This window comes from Phragmites australis, chromosome 15 (assembly GCF_958298935.1).
Source record: "Phragmites australis chromosome 15, lpPhrAust1.1, whole genome shotgun sequence".
Classification (NCBI taxonomy): Eukaryota; Viridiplantae; Streptophyta; class Magnoliopsida; order Poales; family Poaceae; genus Phragmites; species Phragmites australis.
This window is the reverse complement of record NC_084935.1, coordinates 29,195,046-29,222,304: the sequence shown is the minus strand read 5'-3', so window position 1 is coordinate 29,222,304 and position 27,259 is coordinate 29,195,046. Positions and strand designations below refer to the sequence as shown.

Below are 27,259 nucleotides of genomic sequence, written 5' to 3'. Positions count from 1 at the left end.
AATACATGTGTCATGACAAATTATCCTGGCTACTCAACGGCGACGATGCCTCACACAATCTCCAGGCGTGTAAGCGTCTGGCGGGTGTGTGGCTCTCATCCCAGCAGCCTGCGCAGGCCCCTGCCTTGCGTGCCCTTGGTCGTCTTCATCATCATCTGCCTGCCCTGTGGGAACCCCACCGAACGTGTATCCCGCCCCGCTTACTCGGCTCTGCATGTACCATGCCGAAGGATCCTCGTGCGGAAGTGTGGACGGCCCTAGAACGTGCTCCGATGGAGTCCAGTGTGCCGAAGGCTCGCCATGCTGGTACCAATGTGAACTTCCAGGTTCATTGAGATCATGGGAGGACTGTCCGCTGAGTAGATCAGTGAAGGTGGCGGTTGCATGCATTGCAGCACCCCAGTCAAAAGCATTAGGGTCGCTCCAGCAAGGGGTCTGCTGCGTGTAGTCAACGACGTCCTCCTGATGAGTAGATGCTTCAGCCGGAGGTGTCATCGTAGCCGGAGGTGCTAGTGAACCCAGCGTAACCTGCTCGGGCGCAGGAGGCTGCGTGCACTCCTCGGCCTCAGCACCGGAACATGAGACATGACGCGCCGAAGCTGAAGATGTATGTCGTGATTCTGACCGGACGGGTTCCTCACGAGCACTGGATGACCGCCTGCTGTGGGAGGACCGCCTGCTGTGGGAGGCACGAGACGGGTCCATGGCATGTTGGTCGTACCCCCTCCATTGCGGGGCACACCCACCTAGACCACGTATAGCGTTTAGGAAGCGGGATCCTCTTGTCCTCATGTACTCCCGGAGAGGGTTACGATCCCTCTGCGATGATGACCTGCTTGGTTCCCCAAAAGGTTGATCCGCTTGCGTATGCATCTCATACGCCTCTTCAGTCTGTATAAGATGAGGGACATGTCAGTAATACAGAGATTTTCCAAAGAAAACCAATATAAGTAACGCATCACTTACCACAACATGAAGTAGGCAGGCACGATCCTCGGGGAAGGGTCTGGGGCCCGGCTGTACAGGTCCGCTGAGTAAGGTGGCACGCGTGCGCGGACGGTACCAAGCAAGGTACTCCCAGTACGTGGCCTCGTCGTATTGTCCAGCAGTAATGATGACATCCACCGCAGCTGACTCTGTCCACCTCCGTATGTAGTCGGCATTCTTGGATGCCCAGTTCTGCATGCCTCCACCCCCCTTTGAGCTCCACCTGTACGTGACATAAACAGTTATAATTTGTTAACATGGATAACCAATGTACTAAGGCAACATACAATAACACACTTACTCGTGCGGCCGTCCGGCGTCTCGTGGTGCTGGAACAGGCACCACCTGTCGGTACCCGAACTGCCTCTGTACACGTTCTGGAGAATATACTTCTACGCAGTTCATGTACAACAAGAAGCATGTGGTCAACCATAAGTCTGCGTCACGGCTACAAGAGGATGCGATGAGTCCACCATCTGCAATTTCTTCTACTCGTGCCATACGTCATGGATCCCACTCCACTAGATCAGCGCTGAGGACGTCCAGGTCACTAATCACCCTGGAGTAGTTACCATGGTCTTGCTGCTGACTCCATCTTAGCCTGGCATGAATCCACCGATACCCCATCGTTGGCCTTATGTCATCGGCAATGCCATCGGAGATGTGGACTGGGTAGTAGCACTTGAGCACCCAAGGTCTGGAAACCGGGAGGTATTCCCAACTCCATAGTTGTAAGAGGTGTAAGCACCCTGTAATAGTTGCCTTCCTCTTTGTTCGCTGGGTTGCATCACACAAACCTCTGTAGGTTGCAGCCAACACTGCAGATCCCCAACTGTAAGATGTAGGCTCAAAAGGATGTGACGCGAGGTGGGCTGCTAACCATACAATATGGGGGACGACATAATCGCCAGCTGTATTGCAGAACATGATGCCTCCGAGCAGGATGTACAAGTACACCTCATAGTGCTGCATAAGTGTAGCCTCGTCCGCATCCAGTGGGTAAGGACCGAACTGTGGGAGCCCATGAACCCAGGACATGGAGAGGCCAGCATCCTTCCCGTCGTATTGCACACCAAACCTATAACATGCAGATGGTCAGATGAAGCTTTAATAGCACTATAATATTTGAAGTGCATTACATAACAAATAATTACCTATCCGCAACATAACCCTTCCACTCCTCCCTTGCGGGTCGCGAAACTATTAACGGGGCGCCCCTGATTGGTAGCCCGGTCAGCATGGCCACGTCCCTCAATGTTACAGCCATCTCGCCAAAAAGAAAGTGGAACGTGTGCGTCTCAGGACGCCACCGGTCGACGAGACCTGTGAGCAGTGCCTCATCAATCGCCGGCAGAGGTGTCCTACCGCCGACCTCCATGGGAGCTCCGGCCATCATGAGAGCGAAAGGTAGTAGTCCCGCCCGTGCGAGTGGCTCGTGGAATCGAGGGTCCAACTCCTTAATCTTGTGCACACTCCGGGCTCGTAACGGACCCAACTGCATGAGTTATCTAATACATGTACAGAGTTAGTTCGAAATTATCGTGGCAATAAAATAGCACATATAAACGTGGTACCTGCTATCCTGTGAATATCATCCTTCCCCTATGGTTCTCGTCGTACCGCTGCTGAAGAAGCTCGGGAAGACCACCATGAGCCATGATAATGATTTAAGGCTTCATGGTTCAACAAATAGGTGAACAACATATTAGAATAATCTAAGTACTCTAATTAAATAAACTAAGTACTCTAATTAAATAATCTAATTTGTATAATCTCAAAACTCTAATTAAATAAACTAAGTACTCTAATAAAATAATCTAAGTAATATAATAACATAATTAAATATTCTAATTTGTATAATCTAAGTACTCTAATTAAATAAACTAAGTACCCTAATTAAATAATCTAAGTAATATAATAACGTAATTAAATAATCTAATTAGAATAATCTGACTACTCTAATTAAATAAACTAAGTACTCTAATTAAATATTCTAAGTAATATAATAACGTAATTAAATTATCTAATTAGAATAATCTGAGTACTCTAATTAAATAAACTAAGTACTCTAATTAAATAATCTAAGTAATATAATAACGTAATTAAATTATCTAATTCGTATAATCTAAGTACTCTAATTAAATAAACTAAGTACCTAATTAAATAATCTAAGTAATATAATAACGTAATTAAATAATCTAATTAGAATAATCTAAGTACTCTAACTAAATAAACTAAGTACTCTAATTAAATAATCTAAGTAATATAATAACATAATTAAATAATCTAATTTGTATAATCTAAGTACTCTAATTAAATAAACTAAGTACTCTAATTAAATAATCTAAGTAATATAATAACATAATTAAATAATCTAATTTGTATAATCTAAGTACTCTAATTAAATAAACTAATATAATTAAATAAATGTAATTGAACGGATTAAACAATCTACTACCGAAAGAACTAATCTATTTCGAAACTGACTAACCAAATAAGCTACTTACTCTAAATATTATTACTAACCTAAGTATTAAATAGGTAATCTAATAACTAACCGGTACGAAAGTGACTGATCTCGAAGTATTAAACTGCCGCTGCTGCTGCTCGCGTTGCTCCTCTTCTGCTGCTCGCGTTGCTCCTCTTCTGCTGCTTTCTCTACTCGAGATGTTGCTCCTCTGCCGCTCCTCGCATTCCTTGCTCCCTTCTCTGCTCTGGTGCTGCTCTCTTCTTCGCGACCTCAATTTATTTAGCTCTCCGTAGACCAACGTGCATGCATCCTGCACCAATTATTCACCGGCCGGCCGAACTCACGGGATGCAAAAAAACGAACGACGTGACGTGACAAAGATTGATGTGACGCGGGAAAAAGAAGATGAGATGCCGGCCGGCTGTGGGCCGTATTCGGCACCTCAGTTGCCGAATACAGCAGAGTACAGGGTGTTTTCGGCAACTGAGGTGCCGAATACGGCCCACAATGCCGTATTCGGCACCTCAGTTGCCGAATACGGTGTTTTCGGAATTTCAGTTTCCGAAATTCAAATTTCGGAATTTGAGATACCGAATACGAGTGCTAGATTTGCAAATACGTCGATATGTTATCTAATTTTGCAAATACGGTCGCGTATGTTGTCTAAATTTCCAAATTTGCCTTTCTTTTGAGATAAACATCCCAAGGAGAGAGAAAGAGTAGCTACACAGATCCCTATGAGCCGGGGGATGTGTGAAGAGAATGTTATCCATCCAAGTCGAAACATTTCTCCCTTTTTTTTTTGTTGGATGTTGTGTAGTGTAAATGTGGGAGTAAGTCATTCCTTTTGCTTGCTTTAAAGCCACGCTCACACACGCAGTGCAAGCACAAGCACACTTGCTCACTTCTCCTCCACTTCACACTCCGCAGCTTCACCTAGGAAACCCCGGACCTCGAAGCTCTCGATCGCCGCGGCAATGGCGGGGCGCATCATTGGGCCGCGTACTCCCCAATGATTGATCCGCTTCCGATCACCATTGCCACCACCTCCATCTCCAATAAGCTCTCGTTAGTTTTCTTGTAGCTTAATTAACACGATGACCAACCACAACGGCAGCAGCAATGGCAATGACACGAACGCGGCGGCGAGCGGCTGGCTAGGCTTCTCGCTGTCGCCGCACATGGCCTCCTCCATGGAAGACCACCACCACTACGTGCAGCAGCAGCAGCACCATGGCTTCTTCTTCCCTTCCGTCACTGCTGCTGCTGCCGCCGCAGCCTACGGCCTCGGCAGCGATGCCGTGGCCACCATCGCGTCGTACTACACGCCGCAGCTCGCTTCCATGCCGCTCAAGTCCGACGGCTCCCTCTGCATCATGGATGCCCTCCGAAGAACCGATCAAGATCACAACGGTATGCGTGCAATGCAAACGGGTAGTATCTTATCAACGCGTCGATCCATTTCTTGGTTAATTTCTTGGATCATATATATGTGGTGTGTGATCGATGAGCAGGGCCGAAGCTTGAGGACTTCTTGGGCGCGGCGCAGCCGCAGGCCATGGCGCTGAGCCTGGACAACGCCTCGAGCTTCTACTACTACGGCGGCGGCGGGGGCCACCACCACGGCCACAACGGGTCGTTCTTGCAGCCGTGCGCCGACGTGTACGGCGGGGCATCGGCGCCGGCGCTTGTAGCCGACGACGAGGCTTCGGCGGCGGCGGCTGCCACGGCGATGGCGAGCTGGGTGGCCGCGCGCGCCGAGAGCGGCGTCCTGTCTGCCGCGGGGGCGGGGCAGCAGCACCACCCGCTGGCCCTGTCCATGGGCTCCGGGTCGCTGTCGAGCTGCGTGACCGCGGCGCACTCCCAGCTGCACGGCGGCCAGTACGGCATGGCGGGTTCGGCGCTGGCGGTGGACGGCGGGCGGAAGCGCGGCGGCGCGGCGGGGCAGAAGCAGCCGGTGCACCACCGCAAGTCCATCGACACGTTCGGGCAGAGGACGTCGCAGTACCGGGGCGTCACGAGGTACACATCTCAGTCTCTTTCTCATCGCCGGCGGCGTGTGTTGGTTAAGCATGCGATTGATTCATTAACATGACAATGGCATCTGTGGACTAGAAGAAGATTAGCGCGTGCTAATTAAGCAGGTGTGGATGAAATTAAGCAGGCATAGGTGGACGGGGAGGTATGAGGCGCACCTGTGGGACAACAGCTGCAAGAAGGAAGGCCAGACCAGGAAAGGCAGGCAAGGTATCAAACACGCTGATCGATCGATCGATGAACATCTCATAATTAAGCATCATTAGCCTGTTAATACGGCATGTAAAAGTGTCATTAGTAGCTAATGGAGCCTGTGTTTTGCCTTGTTTAACCAACGGCGACGACGTTCTTGCTGGCCGGGGAATAACGGACTAATCTGCCTGCATGCCACGAGCAGTTTATCTCGGTAAGTGTTTTGTTACCCTCTGCTCCAGTCTATCTGTGCACTTAATGCATGGTTAAAATGTTGAGCTGTGGTGGGGTAAAAATTTCTTGACTTGGTTGTGTGTCTGTATCAGGCGGGTATGACATGGAGGAGAAGGCGGCGAGAGCCTACGACTTGGCGGCGCTCAAGTACTGGGGACCCTCCACACACATCAACTTCCCGGTAATTATTCTACCAGCCTATCTACTAATCTTCCACTAGTACATTTTTTTTTTCTAAAAAAGGTGAAGTTACATCTGCATTTGACACTGTATTCACCTTGACAGCCATGGTAAATTTGTAGTAGTTGTTGAGAGTGTGGTTTAATAAAATGTGTTGCGCAGCTGGAGGACTACCAGGAGGAGCTGGAGGAGATGAAGAACATGACCAGGCAGGAGTACGTGGCTCATCTCAGAAGGTACACTCATATCTGTTTGTCATCTGAACATTGTGACCTAGCAGCCAGTAGTCACTAGTCAGTCGTCTGAACAACTGCTGGGTATCCCGATCGCTGCAGGAAGAGCAGCGGTTTCTCACGGGGCGCGTCGATGTACCGTGGAGTGACAAGGTCTGAATTATCAACACACTCGCACGTACTGAATATATAATGTTTGTTATCTAGTTACGGCATTTTACAAGCACCATTTACGTGCTGAATCGAACCTAACAGCGAGTAAAACAACATGGGCCGGGCTCGTGTTTGCTGGGGTTGGGCGTGCATGCAGGCATCACCAGCATGGGCGGTGGCAGGCGCGCATCGGCCGCGTCTCCGGCAACAAGGACCTCTACCTCGGCACATTCAGTCAGTGCATGCTCCCTCACAGCTCATCTCTGCATCTGCATCTGCATGCTCACCCATTCAGTTATGCGAGCTTCTACACATTGCATGCCTCTAGTCCATAACGGCGTAATAGTTAAGAGTCTGAGAGCAGGTTCGCGTAGCATAGTTCGATCCATGGAGAGCACCATGCATGCAGTACGTGAAAGGCGATGCCGATGCATGTCTGAAGACGTTGCATGCAGAAGCTGTCTGTCATGGCCGGAGGGCACAGGGGGCTGCCCTGTCTGTCGCAATGATCATTTATACATGCGTGCTGCTGCTGTAGTGTAGCCCCTAAGTCGCAAGGCTTCGCTTTAGCACCCAATGACATGGTGCCCCTCCCCTGCCAAAGAATGTCTTCTTGCTTTCTTTCCTTTTCTTTTTGCCTTCTCTCTCTGCATCAGGCATCAGAATGGGGAGAGAGAGAGCTTTTGCATAAGGCTGCCGCTTCTAGTTTTTACACCGTCGCGGATCGCACGCGCTGGAGGCTTTTTTTGACCAGCATGCCCACACCCGTCGAATCCGCCGGCCCGCTCATCATTCGATTCGATTCCATTTCTCCTGTTCAGATCATTCCTTCGTGCATGCCGACGTGGCTACGTGTACGTGGTAGTCGTGTGTACTGACGAGGCATGCCGTACGTGTTGCTGCTGCTGCAGGCACACAGGAGGAGGCGGCGGAGGCGTACGACATCGCCGCCATCAAGTTCCGCGGCCTCAACGCCGTCACCAACTTCGACATCACGCGCTACGACGTTGACAAGATCATGGCCAGCAACACGCTCCTCCCCGGCGAGCTCGCGCGCCGCAAGAAGGACGACGAGGTCACCGCCATCACCAACGACAGCAGCGCCGCGGCCCTGGTGCAGGCCGGCAGCAACGCCGCCACGGAAACCTGGAAGATTGCCGCGGCGCTGTCCGCCGCCCCGAGTAGAGCCGGCGAGCACAGCCAGATCAACCACCACGACGAAGTGTTGTCCGGTGCCGAGGCTTTCTCTGTGCTGCACGACCTGGTGACAGCCGCGGACCACGACGGCGGCGCCCACAACGGGGGCGCCCACATGCCCATGTCGAGCGCGTCGTCGCTGGTGACGAGCCTGAGCAACTCCCGCGAGGGGAGCCCCGACCGTGGCGGCGGCCTGTCCATGCTCTTCTCCAAGCCGTCGCAGGCGCAGGCGCAGGCGATGAGCCCGCTGATGCCGCTGGGCTCCTGGGCGTCCCCAGCGTCGGCCAGGCCCGCCGCCGTGTCCATCGCGCACATGCCCGTGTTTGCCGCCTGGACCGACGCGTGAGCCCCACGACCGATTCCACCATGCACGGGCATGCACCTCCCGATTACCACGTTCCCGTTCTTGGTGCATGAACTCGCGCGTCCTGCTGCCTGTGGCGGGTCTTCGTCACTTATGCAATTTAGGGTTTTTGGATGGTTGGCGTAGCGGGTTAATTAGCCATGGGAGATTGATTAGTTAAGCTAGGAGAGGGGAATGAATGCACGGCGCGGCCTCTGCTGTTTCCTTCTTCTCCGGCGACGGCCGACCGGGTCCGGAAAGAAGGGGTTTTGTAATATGGAGGCTGGAGATCAGGTGCATCTCCTCCAAAAATCCAAAACTAATGCAATGTTATAGCTTCTCACTAATTCGTTGGTTCCTCCAGCAAGTCCCATGTCTGCCGCCCGCACCCATCGTGTTCTTGACTTCTGGGCCTATTTGGGCTGGCCAATCAACCATTGAATGGGCTGGGCTAGGTCATGGATTATTTTAGAGAGAGAGAAAGATGATGGTACTGCTACACGTATACTACGTGATACAGTACTAGTACTACAGTGTGTAGTACGCAGTACATGAGCATTTGCACACAAGAAGAAGAGTTCAACAGTGAATGTGTCCATGGATGAATTGAATCTGTACCAGCCGCGAACCAACCAACCAACCAACCTGACGCGGTCATGTGAGACGGATGATCTCAGCCGTCACGACCACAGCCGGCCCTGTCCTGTCCTGTCCTGCCCTGCCCTAGTGCCCTGCCCTGCCCTGCCCTGCAGCAGCGGGCGATCATGCTGCACCTGCAAATCACGGTTCCCTGCAGCTACTCGCCCCCTGTCATGGCGTCACCCACAGCTCATGGTCATCATCATCTACCCGGCACTCGCAATGGCGAAGGCAATGCACGCAGCCAACAAAAGCGGTTCCTTCCTGCAACCATTACTGCTGCGCTCAGCGATCAGCGTAGACATGGTGTTCTTCCGACAGAGGAGGTGAAGTGATCAAGAGATCCTGCAGCTGTCTGCACAACACTCAGCAGACCTATCAACCATACTCAGGTAGGTGAAAGCTGTGCTGCTGCCGGGACACTTGAATATATCATCCAAATTGCTCAGGGTTGGTACAATATTATTCCCTAAAATAGTAGATAGCGTCAGGGCCGGTCCTAGAGGGGGCCAGCGGGGCAACTGCCCTGAGCCCCCAGAACCTAAGGGCCTCCTTTCATATCATGAGAGGTGTATGTACTTTGGTTAAGGTTAATTACTTTTATAATTAAGCTAAGAATGATTTTGAAGTTAATTATTTTTTGTTTTGGTTGATATGCCAAATACTTTATTGAAAAATAGATTTAAAGAATTCTAAGCATTCAAAAGTATATTTGAAATTTTACTGAGCTCGACAAACTTGAAGTCATTTGATGATATTGAACTAAAAGATTGCTACGCTAAATTTGCAAATATTTTCTCTCTAGATGGTTCATATGATGTTGAGTTAAACGATGTAATATTTGAGTTAAGGGTTATATAATTAATTTTTCCAGATAGGCAAATGACTTCTATGGAGATTTTTAAGTATGTTAGAAAAGCATATTGTTATTTTAATATTTTTATTGCTTACTGAATCTTATTTATCATGCATGTGCCTATGACGTCAGCTGAAAGAAACTTTTTAAAGTTGAAATTATTGAAGAACTATTTAAGGTTCACAGTATCTCAAGAAAGATTAAATGGTTTGACAATTTTATACATTAAGAAGAAATTGCTAGATAAAATTGATGTTGATACCAGCATCAATGACTTCACATCTAAAAATGTTAGAAGAGATTATTTAAGATGATCTCTAGAAAGTGTTTTAGATGGGCGTTGTTATACACACACACACACACACATATATATATATATAGACATTTAATTGTTTATCAAAAATAATTTTTTAATACACTGAATATTATATTTACAATTTATATATTAATTATTTTTGATATTTCAATTCAATGGGTCTCGTTTTTAATTTTGCCTTGGGTTACTAAAATCTTAGGACCGACCCTGGATAGCGCACACAGAAGTTTTGGATTATACATAGATTGTAGCTTACAATATCAACCATAAAGGGTTGGACATACATATGGCCTATTGGCTGAATAGATATTTAGAGTTCATCCAAAAGATAGCAGTGGAAATGAAGCGATGTGATGGAGCCCCATGCTATACCACCGGCAAGTGACTGGGGTTCCCGACCCATAACACGCTGTCTTCGTCTTCTTCTCCTTTGTAGGCGTATGGATCCTCCTCCACTGTTGGTTTATTTATATTGAGCACCATACTCAGCAAGTATGAGTATTACTCATCGTACTCAGCAAGTATGAGTACTACTCACTGTACTCAGCAAGTCACCACAACAGAGATACATATAAAATAATATGCACAACTTTAACAATAAAAGGCTAAGGTTCTTGATGCGTAAAGTCAAAGTTGCAATATTATTATCATGGATTGCCAAAACCTATGACTTAGCATACCATGACCATCCTATATTGAATCAAGGGTGCTTCATCTTTCATACTGACAGCCAATCCGTCATCTAAACCATCATGACTCTCATAGCCAACACATTACTTGCACCAAGGGCCACACCCTTCCCATCCATCAGTCACCAGGATCAACACACTTACTATTCCATTGCCTTAATCTCACTTTACCAGACTCGACCATCACTGGACTCGATGATTCGCATCTACCTAGGCTCACACCAATTCCCATTTAAAAATAATCCAAAGTATATATCCCTGATATACCTCGCCCCACTCTTGACCGTACTAACCACTATTTGAATAGTTTTTACTTTGCAGAGGTTGTGCACTTTACCCACCGGACACGAATTTCCCTTTGATGATATACTCGACACAACGAGTGTATCAAGTTTCCATAACAATGCCTTTACAGTGTGTCGTTCCAGTCTAACTCCGAGCTTGCTAGGTTTCAAAAAATGGTAGAATGTGACGCCAAGCCCGAGCATCCTTGCAGGACTACTAGGTCGAGCGCATACCCGTTGTGTGCCCTAGATAGGTCATGACCTTGCCTCATAAGGGTGCCCCATCGCTAGCCGATACCCCCGCAAGCCTGTATCTTTTTCCCGATCAGCAACTTCCTCACGTTGGTCCTTTTGTTTTCTTGGTCTTAGTCGTTTGTGTGCTATGCTTAACCATGCGGATGACTAGCCTCCACACCACCAAGCCGCCTGATAACCTGCAACACGCGCGCCCGAGTAGAACTCCAGCAACGCATGTGGGCCACAGCCTCTGGGCAAGCCCACAGAGCCCCACACGTGCACGAGCCTACCAGCAGACCTTGGACTCCTCGCCCACGTGGCCACACTGCCGCTCTGCTCAGTCAAGAGCACAACGCCTACCTAGCGGGACTCACCTACATGGGTTTCGTGTCCATCACGGGCATTTCAAGCCACTAGGAGTCCTGCTCGGACTCCCCTCCAGACCTGTGCCCGACTCGAACACGCCTCCTCGCAGATCTCGCACCGAGCACCGCCACATCCGACTCCTACATGAACACACCTGCGACCCTCCAGCCAAGTCAACCACCGCACCCACGCGCCCGTATTCCTGGCCACCGCGATGCCCTTCACGGTGCTGTCTGCGCCAATCGCACACCTCGCGCTGCACATCCGCAACTCTTTGCGAGGACATCCGCGCACCCCCGACGACAACCTCAGCCGTACGTGTCTGTGCGCACCGGCCGCCACTATGCTTCACCTTATGTCGTATCCATCTGTACCGCTTGAGCGTTGCACGACGCCCTATAGATGCATAATCCTCGCACCTCTACATGATCTTCCATGTACCGTCTCTAGATCCAATTCAACCATAGCTCTGATACCACTTGTCAGGAAATTAAGCCACTATCAGAAACAATGGATGGATCTACCGAGATAATACGCATGATCACAGACGACACCAGAGGCACGATGTTTGTTAACGAGGTTCAGCCGAAGCCTACATCCCCGGGGCAATGACTACGGATGCTCCTCCCCAACTAGCAACACCGGTCACTTTCCGGAGTTCCCGCAGATTTGCTGCATGAGTCATACTAGAATTCCACTAGAGTTCTACTAGGATTTCATCATGTACCGCTAATACAACTCAAAACCTTATACATAATTAACTCCGTACAATTATTCGACACATATCCAAAAGCGCAATGCAAGCTTACAAGTGCTTGAGTGCAATGAGAGGGCGAGGAAGGGGAAGAAGGAGAGGTGACAACCGACTAGTGACAAGTGAAACATGATCCAAATCGTTAGAGGTGAACAATAGTTTGGGAGACGAAGAACTAACGGCAAACACTGTAGTAAAATTACTGTTTATAGATCAATGTATCATCAGTATAGCTTGAAATCCTACCCATTTATTTGAGATCTAGCGTCTCATGATAGAGTGAAATCACGTCAGGTGACTTTACTGTGGAGTGAAGTCAGAGTGGGAGAGATAGAAGGGTACCGGGCAAGGAACAGCTCAACACGTCCGAGAGACAGGACAACGATTTGAGAGGACAACGATTTATGGCGTTGGCATCTGCGTTGAGCGTGCATGGTTTTCTAATTTTGAAAAAAATCAAGTGGCGTACCCATTTGATTGAGTGAAATCTGTAGGATTATTACGCAGTTTAGCCTTCAAACTTTTAAGCATAACAAGGAAAGGTGACGGGATCTTGGATCTCCGAGTGAAATCTGTAGGATTACTGCTGCTGCACTGTGCAGGCATGCATGGCATCGGAGACATGCGGACAGCATTGACCATTAGTTGGCTGCATGATGCCACCACTTAAGTTAAACACTACTCTCAATACACAGTATCAATTTGCTATATCCAAGAATATCACGTCACATAGATATAATTAAATTGATGTGTAGAAATAACTCATACAGTGTATAACATATTGATATTTCCAAGGTCTCCAAAGCAATTAAGTATTATATATTTTGTGAACAAATTCTTCCTATAATTCAACACAATGCATACTACATGATTTTGTACTATTAGATATCGCACCCAAGCTATATCTTATATAAAATACAACTTTTATCTTTCTCAGATTCAATTCTTTGCCATGTCATAATAAAACATGGCAAATGCACACATGTTTTACTTGGCACGCACAAATTGGGCAACGAAAGAAGAGACGAGCAATCAGAGAGAATATCGTTGAGTCCGTACTAGTTTAACACCCCGATCGAGCAATCCACAAAAATAAGTACTGCTTAGAGTAAACGTGACCTCCTAGCCAACAACTACAAGACATTCCTTGCGCATCTTGCATATAATTAAGCAAGTTCATCAGGGTACGTAGATTCATTCATCCTCGTTTTGCAAAAAGATCGAAACTGATCGAGGTTGACAGTTTGGAATGTTTCCAATATATAAATCAGCTTCTAGTTGGGTTGGGATCTATGGAGCTGTTAGGACCTGATAACAGCTACTTAGTTGCAGTACAATGTGATCGTTGCTGAGGTTGATAAACTAGTGCTCCAATTTTGGATGGTGTCTTCTTATGCTTAAACATAAAAAAAGGATGATACAAAAGGTTCAGACAAAAGGAGAAAAAATATAATCATAGGTGGCTAGGCTATATAGGAACAATTGAAACAGAGGAGGAGCTGCAGCAGCTGACCAATCTATGGCGTCTTTTGAGGGACATTGTGCTGCAACCTGAGGTAAAGGACACAATATCATGGATTTGGACCTCCAGTGGCCAATACAGCGTAAAAAGTGCTTACAACATTCAGTTCGTTGGATCGATAAAGAGATACAATATGCAAAAGATATGGCGCGCAACAACTGAACCAAAATGCAAAATGTTCTCGTGGACCCTCATACAAAATAAAATCCTAACCGCGGATAATCTATCAAAACGTAATTGGCCGCACAGCCAAAATTGTCGGTTATGTGACCAAGAAAGGGAGACTGCCATACACCTTTGCAAAGATTATGTCTACACAAAGAAAGTTTGGATGCACATCTCAAATTGGCTGCACCTAACCAACTTGCCCCATTTTAATCAGTTTCACACAATTTCAAGTTGGTGGAAGGAGGCATCCAAAAGGATTGACAAACAGCTTCGCCGAGATTTCAATGGCTTGCTCTATCACCTTTTGGTGGAACATTTGGAAGGAAAGGAGAGATTTCAATGGCTTGCTCTATCACCTTTTGGTGGAACATTTGGAAGGAAAGGAATCGAAGAACATTTCAAAACAAATCCGAAGATGCTTTTAAGGGTGGCACAGATAACTAGAGACCATATACACGAAATCCGTAGAGCCATAACCTCCGTTTTCTGATTTCGTTCTGTTTTGTTGTTGTTTCGTTTTGTGGCTCTGTACTTACTGGGTTGCAGTTCAGTGCAGGGGAGTGGCGCAGGCCACTTTGTAGCTCCCTGCATCTGAATGTTATCTTTTTTAACTCTTTTTTAGTCCTAGTCTAATAAAAGCGGCAGATCTCCCGCCGTCGCTTCTAAAAAAACAAAAGGAGAAAAAAATATGTCAAGACAAAAAAAGGAGGGGAAAAAATGGAGACAGAGCCTTTGTCAGGGATGTATGTCTGTATGCATACCACGCTACAGGTAGACCAGTTCTCCTCTGCAAAAGTGAACATACAATTGTGTGACTAGTGTCAACTTGCAAGTCACAAGAACAGCTAGCTGTTCTAGAATCTGACATCGATGGATGGCAGAACATGCGCAAGAGATGGTGGCTAAAGACTGGTTGATCATTCAGTGATGCATTGAACCCTGTTTTCGTCGTTAGATCTCGCTCTGAACCCATTATTTCTGCCCCATGTTGGATTCAGATCGTCAATCCTGTTTGTTTCCTTTCCCCAGCTGCCAATGGTTTGCTTTGGGACAGATATGCAGAAAGATAGCATCTACTGAAAGTTGTATGTCCTGCAGGAACTGGGAAAAGGGATGTGATCAAGTGAGACACACAAAGTCACAAAACTTGGACGGCCATACCAAATCATGGATCATTGTCGAACTAGATAGAGTTCACAAGTTCGATTCACATTGCAGTGACAGGCTGACAGCTCAAATAAATCATCTTCAGAAGAAGACTAGGTTCGCTTGCTCAGCTGAAGATCATTGCTCAGGCACAAAACAGTGTCCGAGTGAACATCTGATCGAGGTGCACGAACCATTACAGATAAGAACTTGGGTTGCTGGTGAGGGCAACTAGCTAGCTGGAACATGAAAGGCGTACTGTTCACGTGAATCATGGCGAGATCACGCATGAGCAGCATGCCGGCATCTGGAGTCTGGACCTGGCCGGCAATGCCAAGATGGTCCATGACCTCTCCATGCCAGGTCCTATCGACTAATGAAGCTAGCGTTTGCTGTTCGATCTCATCGTCTCCTGTAAGCTGCAATTGAAGCATGGGACTAGTTCTGCCTGCCCTGGCAAGAAAGGTAGAGAGGCAGTAGGATAAAGCAGGAAGCTATCTCATGGCAAGAAAAAGGTATTTCTCAGATAATTCATGGTCGGCACCTGGAAGATACTTGCACATTTTACCCGTTACCATACATCTGAAGGTATTTCCAGCAGCTGAACTCAAATCAGTTATAGAGCGTCATGGAAGTAGAGACGAGTGTTTTACAATGTAATAACAAATGCACCAGATCGAGCTATGGATTGCAACAATAAAACCATACAATGGATCGAGAAAAAACGTGAGCAAAGCTACTCGTCAAGTTCAATTGTACCAGGCTGAAGTTCTACCTTGTGCCACTAGGATCAAATCTACTTTATTAAAAGGTTTATAAAGCTTAACAACAGGGCCTACTACAGCTTTTCTGAGTGAAACAGAGTTTATAACTTCAACGGTCAAACAGTACCATATATACAACAAACCCTCCCCCAAACCCAAAATTGTGAATCCATTCAGCAACTTCCGTTTTGCCGTTCTAATTTTATTGCTTCATAAGAATCCATTACCTCTTTGAACTTTGCCTCAGCAACCTCTGCCACAAACAAAAGAGACAGATTTTGAGCACATGTATACATAATCAGCATATATTTGCTTTACATACCGGGAATGAGGAGAAAGAATGACAAGCATTTACCTTTGTTATTTTGGTTTTGGTCTGGATGGTACTGCATTGCTTTTCTCCTAAAAGCATTCTGGAATGGAAATCATAAATCAAGTAAGCAAGGCAGACAGATGGATACCAGAAAACTTTACTGTGTTACCCATCTGGCAGGAAAGAACACAAAACAAAACATAGAGAAGACAACTTTCATTGACTATTGAACACTGAAATTTCAGAGTTGGTGGGCACAAGAGGGGATAAGTGAGAATTTTAACAGGAGAAAATGTTTTCTTGCTCAAACTGGGGAGTGCGTACTCTGACCCCCAAATCGGCATGCTGTCCTCGGGCCCATTCGTCAGATTTCCTCTACCTTGTGCTTCCTATGCAGTACTGCTCGTTTTCTCCTTCCAAATTCATGGCCACACTCTGTGACAGCTGCTGCTTCAAGTCTTCTGACCGCCATGTCATGCAGAGTATGGCCAAGATTCAAGAATAGAAACTCGGCTCTAATCTCTTGGATTCTTTGGTCCTCCTTCCATCATGCATGGACTAATTGGCAAAGAACAATTTTTCTCTAGCTGCTATCTCCATTTGCACAATTAACTAGAAGATAGGAATCAACAAAGTTGTAGCTCCAAATTGGGAAGACAGTTCGCCCCATGCAGTGCAAGGCACGGGACCCCAGCCGACTGCTTCACTAGCGGGAGTAGCGGCAGTTGTGTACCACCCTCGAGGCCGCAGCACCAAGTACTACCCCGTCCCGCTCCTCTTCTCCCCAATCCACTGTTGTAGCACGGCACCTCCGAGCATTGGGTCTGGCATCAATAAGATGCATCCGAGGGCATTTTTGACCTTTACACCGTTTCTCTCTCCTCCTTAGCCCAAAATTCTCTTCTATACTATATAAAACATGAGTTGGTTCCTGCGTCATCTCTTCCCTACTCTCCTCCCATCTAATAAAACCCCCTAAAATTCAAATAATTAACCCAACTTTGCCACCCTCGTCCTCCAGCCTCCTGACTCGTTACCGGCTACGAATATGGGATCGGTTTTACTAATGAAAATTACTGAAGAAACTAGAAGGGAAATTAGCGGACAATCTTATCCTTTTTCGGATCCCCTCTGAAATCAAACTACGACATCGCTCTTGATATATTTGTTCGACGGCACTCTCATGACGCATCCACATCTCGATACCTTGAGTTTGTGCTTGATGTTAATGTGTCCAATGTTTATGTTTTCGTTGCAATACACGTGCACTTAGCTAGTATTATTTTAATAGGTGTGGTGTCCAGCGGCAAATTTCCACTCTTTGGCAGTGTCCAACAAATATGACTTTTTCCAGTGTCCTACAACTAAAACCACAAAGTGACGATATCCTACAACAAAAATTGCCTTATTCTTTTGAGTTTTGGATTTTTCAGATTTTTTTATTTGATTTGGCATTATTCAACAAGAAAAGAAAAAGGAAATTTTTGACAAATTACTTTTTTTATATAACGATGTGATAATTACGAGAATCAATCATACTACTTCGCGTCCCTGGGTTTCCACAATTTGTAAGTAAGTGATCAGGGGATAGTTTTTAAAACATCTAAACATATTTACTGCAACTCTCTTCCCTCCTCTAGCTCATTCTACCATTTAAGAACTCCAGAGAATAACTTTAGAAAATTCTGCATTTTTTCTAAAGGAGCAAAATTTTGATTCATTTTCATGTCATGAACTGTGCAGACACAAGACTGGACAGTAAGTGCTTTGGATTACAAAAGAACACAGTTGCAAACTTTTTGGCTGTAATGTTCACAAGTCACAAAATAATCAGGTAACGAGAAGGCACACCTTGATATCAGCATCTGAAAATGGCTCTGATCTTGACCTATGCAATGAAAGGCAAGAACTTCTGTTATGGGAAATTATCATGACATCAATTACCAAATTTATGTATGTCAAGTGCATGTTAATATCAATTTAAAGGCCAACAGAAATGCAACATGAGTATTGGAAAATACTAAGAGCAGATGATCAATTATATCTGACGAGAAGCACATTTGTTTTATTTAGCCTAGTTATACCATGGGGTACAAGTCTGGAAGTAAAAAAGCACATCATTCCACATCTACATGTAACTATGTTGTAAGCTGATATGCTTGACTGCTATACATCAGAACACGTGGGGTAAAAGGACCAATGAATTATAGTGTTTCGCAATAAACTAGACTATCATCACATATAACTGAGAAGTACATAAAATCGAAGTTGCTTGACATGAATGATTCTAGTATACCTGTCGAGACCCAGGACGGAATAGTGATGTGACATAGTGTAATTCATAGCTTCCCTGGGCTTTGATCTGTAATTTGTTCTTTGATTGGCATAAAATGTTTCTGCATCCCAGTACCAGTCATCTCTTCGGCTATGCTGATAATAGCTCGGATCATGGCCATCCCAAGTACGATAATCCCGGCATTTACTTCTTTCGTTCTTGAATACATCTTGCATGCGCCTTATATGTTCCTACATAATCACTAGTGTTGGCTGAAGATTAGTTGAACATATCAGCATGTAAATACTAAAAACAAAAAGAAAACAATGAGTGCCTGTCATAGTGACACCAAACTTCTTCTCAAACACATTTGTCGTATCAAAATTCTTTTTGCTAGATATTTTAGAGGCACTTGAGGAGAAAATGCTGCTCCACACCAAGCAACATGAATGACATTGGCTGCTTCTACATTTACATTTTCCAAATATCAATAGGTTATCGATATTACCATAACTTCCAATGCAGTTCATAGATCACATGCAACCAAACAATGACAATACAGTTCTGGGATGTGCAGCCAAGTAATTGCATAACTTTAACCATGCAAATGTTGAAAACTACAATTCTCATCTCTTGTGTATGAGCAGAGAACTGACCACTCTTTCCCGTTGATCCTCGTTTTTTTCACGCATCCTCTGGTAATACCGTCCCCAGGCTTCACCTCTCCGATTTGGGGGACGAGGTATGTCTTCCCAGCGCACGAATGGTTCCGACCTACTAAGCTTCAATCAAAGGAAAAGGTTTCACTAGTCTCCCGCAAATTGGCCACGAGCGCAATGCTTCTTAGAAAACCATTGCTAAAAAGGGCACCTTTTTATACCTGTGAGTAGAACCAGCTGACCGTCCGGCGCAGTTGACCGACCTACAAATTCGAAACAAATGCACAATTTACACCTAAAATGCACAAAGAAATGCAAGAAGCGCAACCCAAACACATGAACAGTCCAAGCGAATGATCATTTCAGAAGGTTTGGCTCAGTCCAACACGAACCACACAACACAGAAGCAGCAGAGCGACACTACAACTACAAGGCTCGGAATCTACGCATCGGGTGGCCTCACGGGCGCTGTAGCCTGGATCAGGGTTCGAGAAATCTGGGGTGAGTGGGAAAGGGAGAGCGGACGTACGGCGGCGGTGGTGGCGGTGGCGCCGACGAGCGCGAAAAGGATGATGGCTGAGGGGAATGAGCCGGAGTCCTCCTCCTTCTCCAGCGGCCCTGGCTGCCACCGATTCGCGTCGCGGTCGCCGGCCATGGCCGAAGCAAGTCGCGCGTGTGCAGCGCGGTGACTGAATTGGGGATCCGGAGTCGCCGGCGAGACGGGGTGCACGCCGGGGGAGAGAGAGAGAGATAGAGAGCGCGGAGGTGCTGAGACTGCAAGTGGGCCCGGAATCTGCCTGTGTAGACTGATGGGCCGAGTCTGCAAGGGGGCTGAGAAGGAAGGGTGAATGGGCCCAAATTGAAGGAGGGTCCAGTGTTGAACGATTATGCTGACGTGGACAAAGGCGGTCCAGTACTCGAGGCCCAGGCTACAGTGAATGACAGAGACCAAACAGCCTTTCATCTTCGTGTTGTGGAATTTATGTATATATATATTTCAATATTTACAAAATTACATATCCGTTTTAAAAAATTACAACAATAGACTACCATCGGTCGTTTATCGGGTGAGAGCAAGGTCTCAGCTCATAAACAAACGACACCTTACCAGCTCCGTCGGTTAGAATATAATAAATGCGGTGACGTGCGGTCTCGCCCGTTTAGCCGGCGAGACCTTGATATCGCTCGCTGAATGGGCAGACCTTACTCACAGCAACATCCGACAAATCCACCCAAAAGGTGTTGTTCACTATTCAGGTGAGACCTTTTGGGTATAAAAACTGGTCATGTCGGCCCTGCCGACGTCAGTGGCCATCTGTTTTCAACCTAGCTGAGAGAGAGGGAGGAGAGGAAGGAGAAATTGGAGGTGACGTCCTACCGGAGAGAAGATGTACGGTTTTTTTTTATAAATCTGGTAGGATAGCCACTAGTGCTAAGCTTTGACATAGGTTAGATGCTAGATCTAGGATTTTTTTACAAACCTGATAAGATATGCATTAGATGTAGACTCGAATATAGATCTAGATTTAGAATTAGGGTTAGACCTACGATCCTGTGGCGGCCGCAGGTTTAGAGACTCAATTAAAATTGGTCTATAATAATTTGTTCTGAGATAATGATTACAATTAGAAGATTACTGGCAAGTCCAAGTCCAAATCAACCCATTACAATCGAGTTTAACCCTCGTCCATCGTCCCTCTAGCCTATGGTGATTGGTGGCGGTGGATGCGCGCGTGCAGGCGGCTGCTACCAGCTGGTGGTTACTTGTGTGATTGTGTATCGTAAGTGGCTGGTGAAGTTGAAGCACACAGACTACGACGTTGATCAGATCGTCTCGTCTTCGTAGGGAAAATTTCTGTTGCGTAACCGTTACACAAATCAGATTATGTAACTAATTAATCAAAACTCTATGTTAATTGTAACAAATTCCAACAAAAATATGATAGTATAGAGAATGCTATTATCTACCATCTCATGAAATTTGAGTTCAAACAACAATTTATCCATAGGGAAATAAAAAAAAGAAAATTCGATGATTCATAGAGATAGCATTCATAGATAAAGTTTCTCTTTTTTATTTATTCTTATAGAAGTTGTTGTTTGAGCTCAAAATTTATGAGATGGTAGATGATAGCATGCTCTACACTATCATATTTTTTTTTCAAAATCTTTTACAACTCCTAACATAGTATTTTTGTTGGTTAGTTGTACAAATTGATTTATATAACGGTTACACAGTAGAATTTCTCTTTTGGTCCTTTACTGTGAAGAGCCTGCTTTTGGAAAATGAACACCTTTCTATTGTAAAAAGTTAAGTAACTGTGATATTGGATTCAAACTTATTTACGGAACTTATTTGTTGAATTTAAAGTATTGAGAACTTTTAATATATTTATATTTTATTTTTAGCAAAATTTATATTTGTATATAGGATTTGAAAAATTATAATGGGCACATCTAGTGATCAAATCATAGATCCACCACTGATGTATGCCATCCTATTGCTCCGTGCCCAACGTTTCAACCTTCGACGCACGAGAAAATCAAAACGAATAAAGCGCACGAATTACGTACACGATCGTTGATCGTGACTTTAACTTGGTCCGGTACTATGTGCTAGCTAAGATAATTGTTAGCTTGACTTATCTTCCCTCGTAAAAAGACAGAAGATCTAGCCTGGTCTACATGGGGTATAGTATATCAGTATGTTGTTCTCGCAAAAAAAAGAGTATATCCGTATAGGGGAGTGTGTAAATACATTCTTTCGTGGCCATTTACCTACATATGCATGAATTAACGATGATAGAATGTATGCTTAATTTTTAGTGGCTTAAGTCGGCAAGTAGCGTATAACACTTGGTGTATACGCTAGATAGCTGCTTGGTGTATAACACTTCGTGTAGACGATTAAGTTTCACTAGATAGCTTCGTTCCATAATACTTATCGGGACAACAACATGCAAATTACTGCGCTGTTCGGTCTCAAACACTTGGTACGCATACGAGTTCATCTATGTGACAGCACAAAATTCCGGCGAGAGCAAAAGGCCGGCGGTCCAGATGAAGTTAGACTTCGATTCCAAAATCCAAAACGCCGTGCCGCTTTTAATTTACAAGAAGCGTTATTCCATGTAATGCACGTGCAAGTCCTCTAGCTATATAATATTCAAGTTTATCCGAAGCAATCTGCAGTGCAAATCGATCGATAGCGTCCACGAAATTCTTGTCCCTTTTGGACAAATTTAGCTAGCTAGGCGCCACAGTTTTGTTGCCTGCTGGTTGTTCAAAATTCCGGCGAAAATCCAAATAAATAATCTTCTGGAACCCTAGCTTTCATGCACGTAGACACTGACATGGCCGGCCGGACAGATTAAATGGCCCTGCCCTGTGTGCAAGTGCTACTTCGAGGACAAGTCTTCTAGGTCAATCAATCCTTTTCGCGTCTATGGAATTCTTTCACATCTTAGAAAAGAAAATACTACCTATACTATCTTTTATTTATCGTTTAGGATATCGACACGGTCTTCAACAAGGACGTTTAATTATTATTTTTTACAACTATATCTTAGTAGAAGTTGATTAAATTAGAGAATATTAAAATATTTTTCATAATGAATTCATTACTATTATTTTTATGTATCCAATTCTAATAATTTTGTATATATTAATAATTAAATTTTTTAAAGTTTAACTATACGAAGATAGTAGCTTTCAAGTGCCACCATTATTGACTGACCAAGTGCAATCAATCTCTATTTCACAGTTTCCTAGAAGTATCTTGGACAAGTCACCGAGCTCGCTCGCTGTTGTCGCTACTAGTATAAGTACCCGGCCAGACACTCGTCACAATGCAACTCATGCATTACAACGCCAATAAGCTAATCGTACATATATACAAGCTTCATAAGTTTATTAGCAATGGCATACTCATCGAAGCTAGCGTGCTTAGCTCTGGCTTTCGCGGCCATCGTCGTCGCGCCGTGCGCGGCGCAGAACTCGCCGCAGGACTACGTGGACCTGCACAACGCGGCGCGCGCGGACGTGGGCGTCGGCCCGGTGTCGTGGGACGACAACGTGGCGGCGTACGCGCAGAGCTACGCGTCGCAGCGTCAAGGCGACTGTGCGCTGGTGCACTCCTCCGGCGGGCCCTACGGTGAGAACCTCTTCGCGGGCTCCGCCGGCGCCGACTGGTCGGCGTCGGACGCCGTCAACTTGTGGGTGGCGGAGAAGCAGTACTACGACCACGACAGCAACTCCTGCTCGGCGCCGGAGGGCCAGTCGTGCGGGCACTACACGCAGGTGGTGTGGCGCGATTCCACCGCCATCGGCTGCGCCCGCGTCGTCTGCGACAACGGCGGCGTCTTCATCATCTGCAGTTACAACCCGCCGGGCAACGTCATCGGACAGAGCCCGTACTAGACACTATCATACGACGTGCAGCATGCAGAGGTGCATGCACCAATGCACGATGCATGTTAAATATATATATATACACGTGCTGTCTATATGAAAATAAATTGTCAACTACATACGATAAAATGAATTACTATGGATAACTATATGTCAATAATATCATGTGATTTGTGAGAAACGTTGCTTTTCTTATTGTCACATATAGCCGTGGTTGTGTGCTTATCGTCGTATAGAATTTGCTGTAGCCACCTACAACTGATGGCCATGTATCATCAATGTGGTACGTCTTTCGCTCGCTTCAGCTCTTGCATTTCCGTCTCCCTCGAGACAATGAACTTGTTGTTGTAAATAGTTGTTGTGTATGAGTCTCTCTCCCAACCCTGAAACTAGGAATCCTTGCAAATCTTGCGCATGGTTACCAGCTGGCACTAAAAATGTTTTTGCAGCAAAAAAAAATAATAAATGAGCTGGCTCGATTTCGAGCCGAATCAGCTGCCGCCACTGTCCCGATCGGATGAGTCGCTGACCATATCGCGGAACGGAACAAGAACACACAAAAGCAACCACGTGATAGTCCTCATACATCAAAACATGTACTCACGGTTTTATTCTCTGAACAATGTCATACAGATCTGCACAAACACGATAATTGTAAAGCTAATCTATGGGAACCATAAGACAGATCGCTTGCAATAGAGTCATTTTGCAGCAAGGCTCCCAAATCCTGCTATAAAGAATACAAACATGAGTTCACTTGACCAACTGAAGAAAGAAATCAACGATACAAACATACATGAATCATTCTTGCTGGTTTTTACCTCCCTAGGAATGGCAGAGGACTCTGTTCATCTGGATCTAGTAGCTGTTAGGGCTTGTCCTCCACATCTACACTCCTGGGGCTCACCACAGCCTATGTGATCATCAACACCGTTGTCTTCACCATGCTAACCGCCATGACCAGTAGCCTTCTTGCCCGATGTCGAAGGCTCCTATCCACCGCCTCCCATGTTGCCGGTTGAGGCAATAGCCATGGAGCTCACATCAGGACAGAGCCCGTACTAGCTAGCTACGTACCTTGCTAGTCCCAAACTCCCGGCCAATTGATCGATGGTTGCAGACATGCATGCAGATGCTTGCACGGTGTATGTTTGTGTGCTGCTTATGAATAAATGTATACCGGAGGGAATAATTAAATTGTCAGGTATGATGTGATGGATATTATGGATAATTATAGGTCAATAAAAGCATGTGATTTGTAAGACACGTTTCCAAGCTGTTCTCATTCTACCCAGTCTTGATTATTATTCTGGAATAATTCTAGTCATATGGATTGCGCTAGCTTAGAACAACTTTAACAGATCATCTATAATACATTATCTATATCTCTACATGGATTAACATCTATAAAGATTCCTCTTCCATATTACTCCATCACTCCAATCGTACATTCATATTTTACTCTTCATATTCTCTCTCCTATTTTTTTAATAGTATTATACAATTAACAATAATTTTAGAAATTAATAAATTAATTTATATGATTATTCATGATTTTTTCGTGATTTTTGGGAATTAAATTTATGCCCTAAAAATTCAAGGAAAATACAAAAATACTCAAATTTAGAGAATTTTTATTTAAAGTTGGTATGAGATTTTTAGTTGGAATCAGTTAAAATGGATTCTTTGTTATTTATTCTATTAGTACAAAAATTGATGTGATTTAGAAACTCTATAAAGTCACCTTTTGAATTTATAAAAGAGAAGAGAAGAAATAAAGTTTTGAAGAAAAGCTAGCTGGCTTCAGCACGCCACATCTGGTGTGTGCGAGGACTTGAATGGTGTGTCTAACAAAATAGAGTGCCGGTTGGAGGATCTATTGAAGGTAAGTTTTTGAAGAAAATGGATGGAGGATGAGATGAAAGGTGGGACAGAAAGTCTCTTGGAGATGGACTTATCGACCAGTATAGAACTTGCTGAACCATCTACAGTTGACAATATATACGGTTTGAGGCATATGGAATTTTGGTCCGTATGAAATGTAGTAATCTTTCCTATCTCCATAGGAACTGAACAATTTATTACCATGAATTCCATTTAATTTCTTAGAGCAAGTATATTGGCACACCTTAGCCATCTTGTAGGTTGTCTCATGCATTGCCACAGGATTTTACGTGGTGAAGGAGAGAGAAATAGATCATTGTTCCGCGAAGCAACAGTCTCATAAGCTATGAGACTACTCCCGTATTATTGTACGAGTTGCTATTGTCATGCAACTCATAATATTCTGTTGTTCTATGCATAAATCAAGAAGTTGTGGAATTACTATGAAACAACTAAAAAGATAACCTATTATAGAAGTTGTCTATTAAATTCTCTCAAGATTACATGTCAATATATGAGACGGCCTATAAGATGGCACCAATGTATTTGCCCTTATGCTGCAAATTGGCATGAGTGTGTCAAAAGCGAGAATGCTGCTTGATTCAAGGCATTAATTTCTCGTGCATATGTGACCTAGATATTCATCAAGGCCACGTTATAAGAATACACCAGCACCTCACCAAGCGATTTCGAGTGCAATCTCGGTGGCGACCTAGGCATCGACCCCTTGCCACTGCCTCCCACACAGCTTCTATATCTCTGTCCTCTCCTTCTCTTCCCACACCACAGCCACCACTGTCACATGCACACCAACACTAGCCCCTCACGTCTCTGCGCACCTCTCCGCCATCGCCTCCCTCCCCCCCCTTCCTCTTAACTCATAACCATCCTTGCCAATCCCAACCCTTCGCTAGCCAATTGGTCTCCCCAATATTGGTTCCTTTGGGTTTGAGAGTGCCCTCGCATCAACCTGGGGAGTCATCCTTTCCGATAGGCGACCAGACCAGATGACCGCAGTCCTTGGGCTGTTAAGCTTTCTACCCTTTCTCCCTCCTCCACTTCTTCTCCCCGGTGAGCACCGCTCACGGATGCGAGCATATACATGCATACCAGAATCAAATATTTAAGCAACTCCAATTTAGCAATGTATTAAACCATGTTAGAGATTAAATTAGTTTGAATTGTAATCCGGGTATCCAAGTTATTCAGATGTGTTTGTTTCGGTTTAGCATAGAGATAGAGATACATGAGATATTCAAGTTGTATAGCAAGACTTGTAGATAGATTCTAACTCGGTTTGAACCGAAACCAGCTGGAACTCATGATCGATCTGTAAAGCCATGCCAGGGGCTATTCCCTGCACATATAAACATGTAATAGGCGGCCCGAAATGGTTGAGACGCTTTGGCTATTTTCATGGCATCAGAGCCTACCTCCTCTACCTCATCTGCGATGTTGAGCTCGCCTATGTCGATCTCATCCGCGCCGGCAACACTAGCAGTCATGACCGGCTCTTCCTTCGGCTTGACAGCTGCAGAGAAGCTAACCCATGACAACTGTATCCTGTGGCGGTCGTAGGTTCTACCTATGATCAGGGGAGCCTAGCTCGTCGGCTTCCTTGATGGTTCGGTTCCAACCCCCTCAGCCATCATCAAGGTTGTGCAGGAAGGCAAGACCGTCAACGTAGTAGTGAACCCTACGTATGCGGCGTGGATCACACATGATCAGCATGTGTTGACATTACTACATAACATCACATTTGTAGCGCCTCATCAGTGCCGATTCAACAGTAATCGGCTCTAAAGATGTATCATTGCTGGTTCTTAAACTCCCGCGTGTAAATAATGACTGAGGAGCAAAGAAACAGAACTGATAGTGACTGTATTAGTACTAGTTATAGACATGAACCAGCACTAATACATCAGTGCCAGTTCTAGTCACGAACCGGCAC

The 27,259-nt window shown here is 45.3% G+C and overlaps 3 protein-coding genes across 3 annotated transcripts; 2 read left to right on the top strand and 1 right to left on the bottom strand.

Moving 5' to 3' along the window:
* Positions 1-4,351: 4,351 nt before the first annotated feature.
* LOC133892014 (AP2-like ethylene-responsive transcription factor CRL5) lies at positions 4,352-8,321 on the top strand. The gene is made up of 9 exons (XM_062332760.1): positions 4,352-4,870; positions 4,972-5,479; positions 5,622-5,704; positions 5,892-5,900; positions 6,013-6,101; positions 6,263-6,336; positions 6,436-6,486; positions 6,644-6,720; positions 7,398-8,321. The coding sequence occupies exons 1-9, from the start codon at positions 4,555-4,557 to the stop codon at positions 8,027-8,029; spliced, it is 1,839 nt and encodes a 612-aa protein (XP_062188744.1). The 5' UTR covers positions 4,352-4,554; the 3' UTR covers positions 8,030-8,321.
* A 7,273-nt stretch (positions 8,322-15,594) lies between these two features.
* LOC133893351 (uncharacterized) lies at positions 15,595-19,791 on the bottom strand. The gene is made up of 7 exons (XM_062334351.1): positions 19,544-19,791; positions 19,236-19,277; positions 19,012-19,137; positions 18,377-18,606; positions 17,932-17,968; positions 16,123-16,180; positions 15,595-16,020 (listed from the first exon to the last, which is right to left on the bottom strand). Exons 1-7 carry the CDS (start codon positions 19,667-19,669, stop codon positions 15,941-15,943), a joined length of 699 nt encoding a protein of 232 aa, XP_062190335.1. The 5' UTR covers positions 19,670-19,791; the 3' UTR covers positions 15,595-15,940.
* A 3,081-nt stretch (positions 19,792-22,872) lies between these two features.
* Positions 22,873-23,558, top strand: LOC133893587 (pathogenesis-related protein 1-like). The gene has a single exon (XM_062334645.1). It carries the CDS (start codon positions 22,933-22,935, stop codon positions 23,431-23,433), a length of 501 nt encoding a protein of 166 aa, XP_062190629.1. The 5' UTR covers positions 22,873-22,932; the 3' UTR covers positions 23,434-23,558.
* The last annotated feature ends 3,701 nt before the right edge of the window (positions 23,559-27,259 follow it).

Bases quoted from the DNA above. Each gene is read 5' to 3' on its own strand.
- LOC133892014 (XM_062332760.1), top strand. From the start codon at position 4,555: ATGACCAACCACAACGGCAGCAGCAATGGCAATGACACGAACGCGGCG. The intron at 6,102-6,262 runs GTAATTATTCTA...TGTGTTGCGCAG, and splicing joins CCACACACATCAACTTCCCG to CTGGAGGACTACCAGGAGGA. The intron at 6,721-7,397 runs GTCAGTGCATGC...CTGCTGCTGCAG, and splicing joins CCTCTACCTCGGCACATTCA to GCACACAGGAGGAGGCGGCG.
- LOC133893351 (XM_062334351.1), bottom strand. From the start codon at position 19,669: ATGGCCGGCGACCGCGACGCGAATCGGTGGCAGCCAGGGCCGCTGGAG. The intron at 18,607-19,011 runs GTCAGTTCTCTG...GTGATTATGTAG, and splicing joins AGGATCAACGGGAAAGAGTG to GAACATATAAGGCGCATGCA. The intron at 16,181-17,931 runs GTGTGCCTTCTC...TTTCCATTCCAG, and splicing joins TTTCAGATGCTGATATCAAG to AATGCTTTTAGGAGAAAAGC.
- LOC133893587 (XM_062334645.1), top strand. From the start codon at position 22,933: ATGGCATACTCATCGAAGCTAGCGTGCTTAGCTCTGGCTTTCGCGGCC.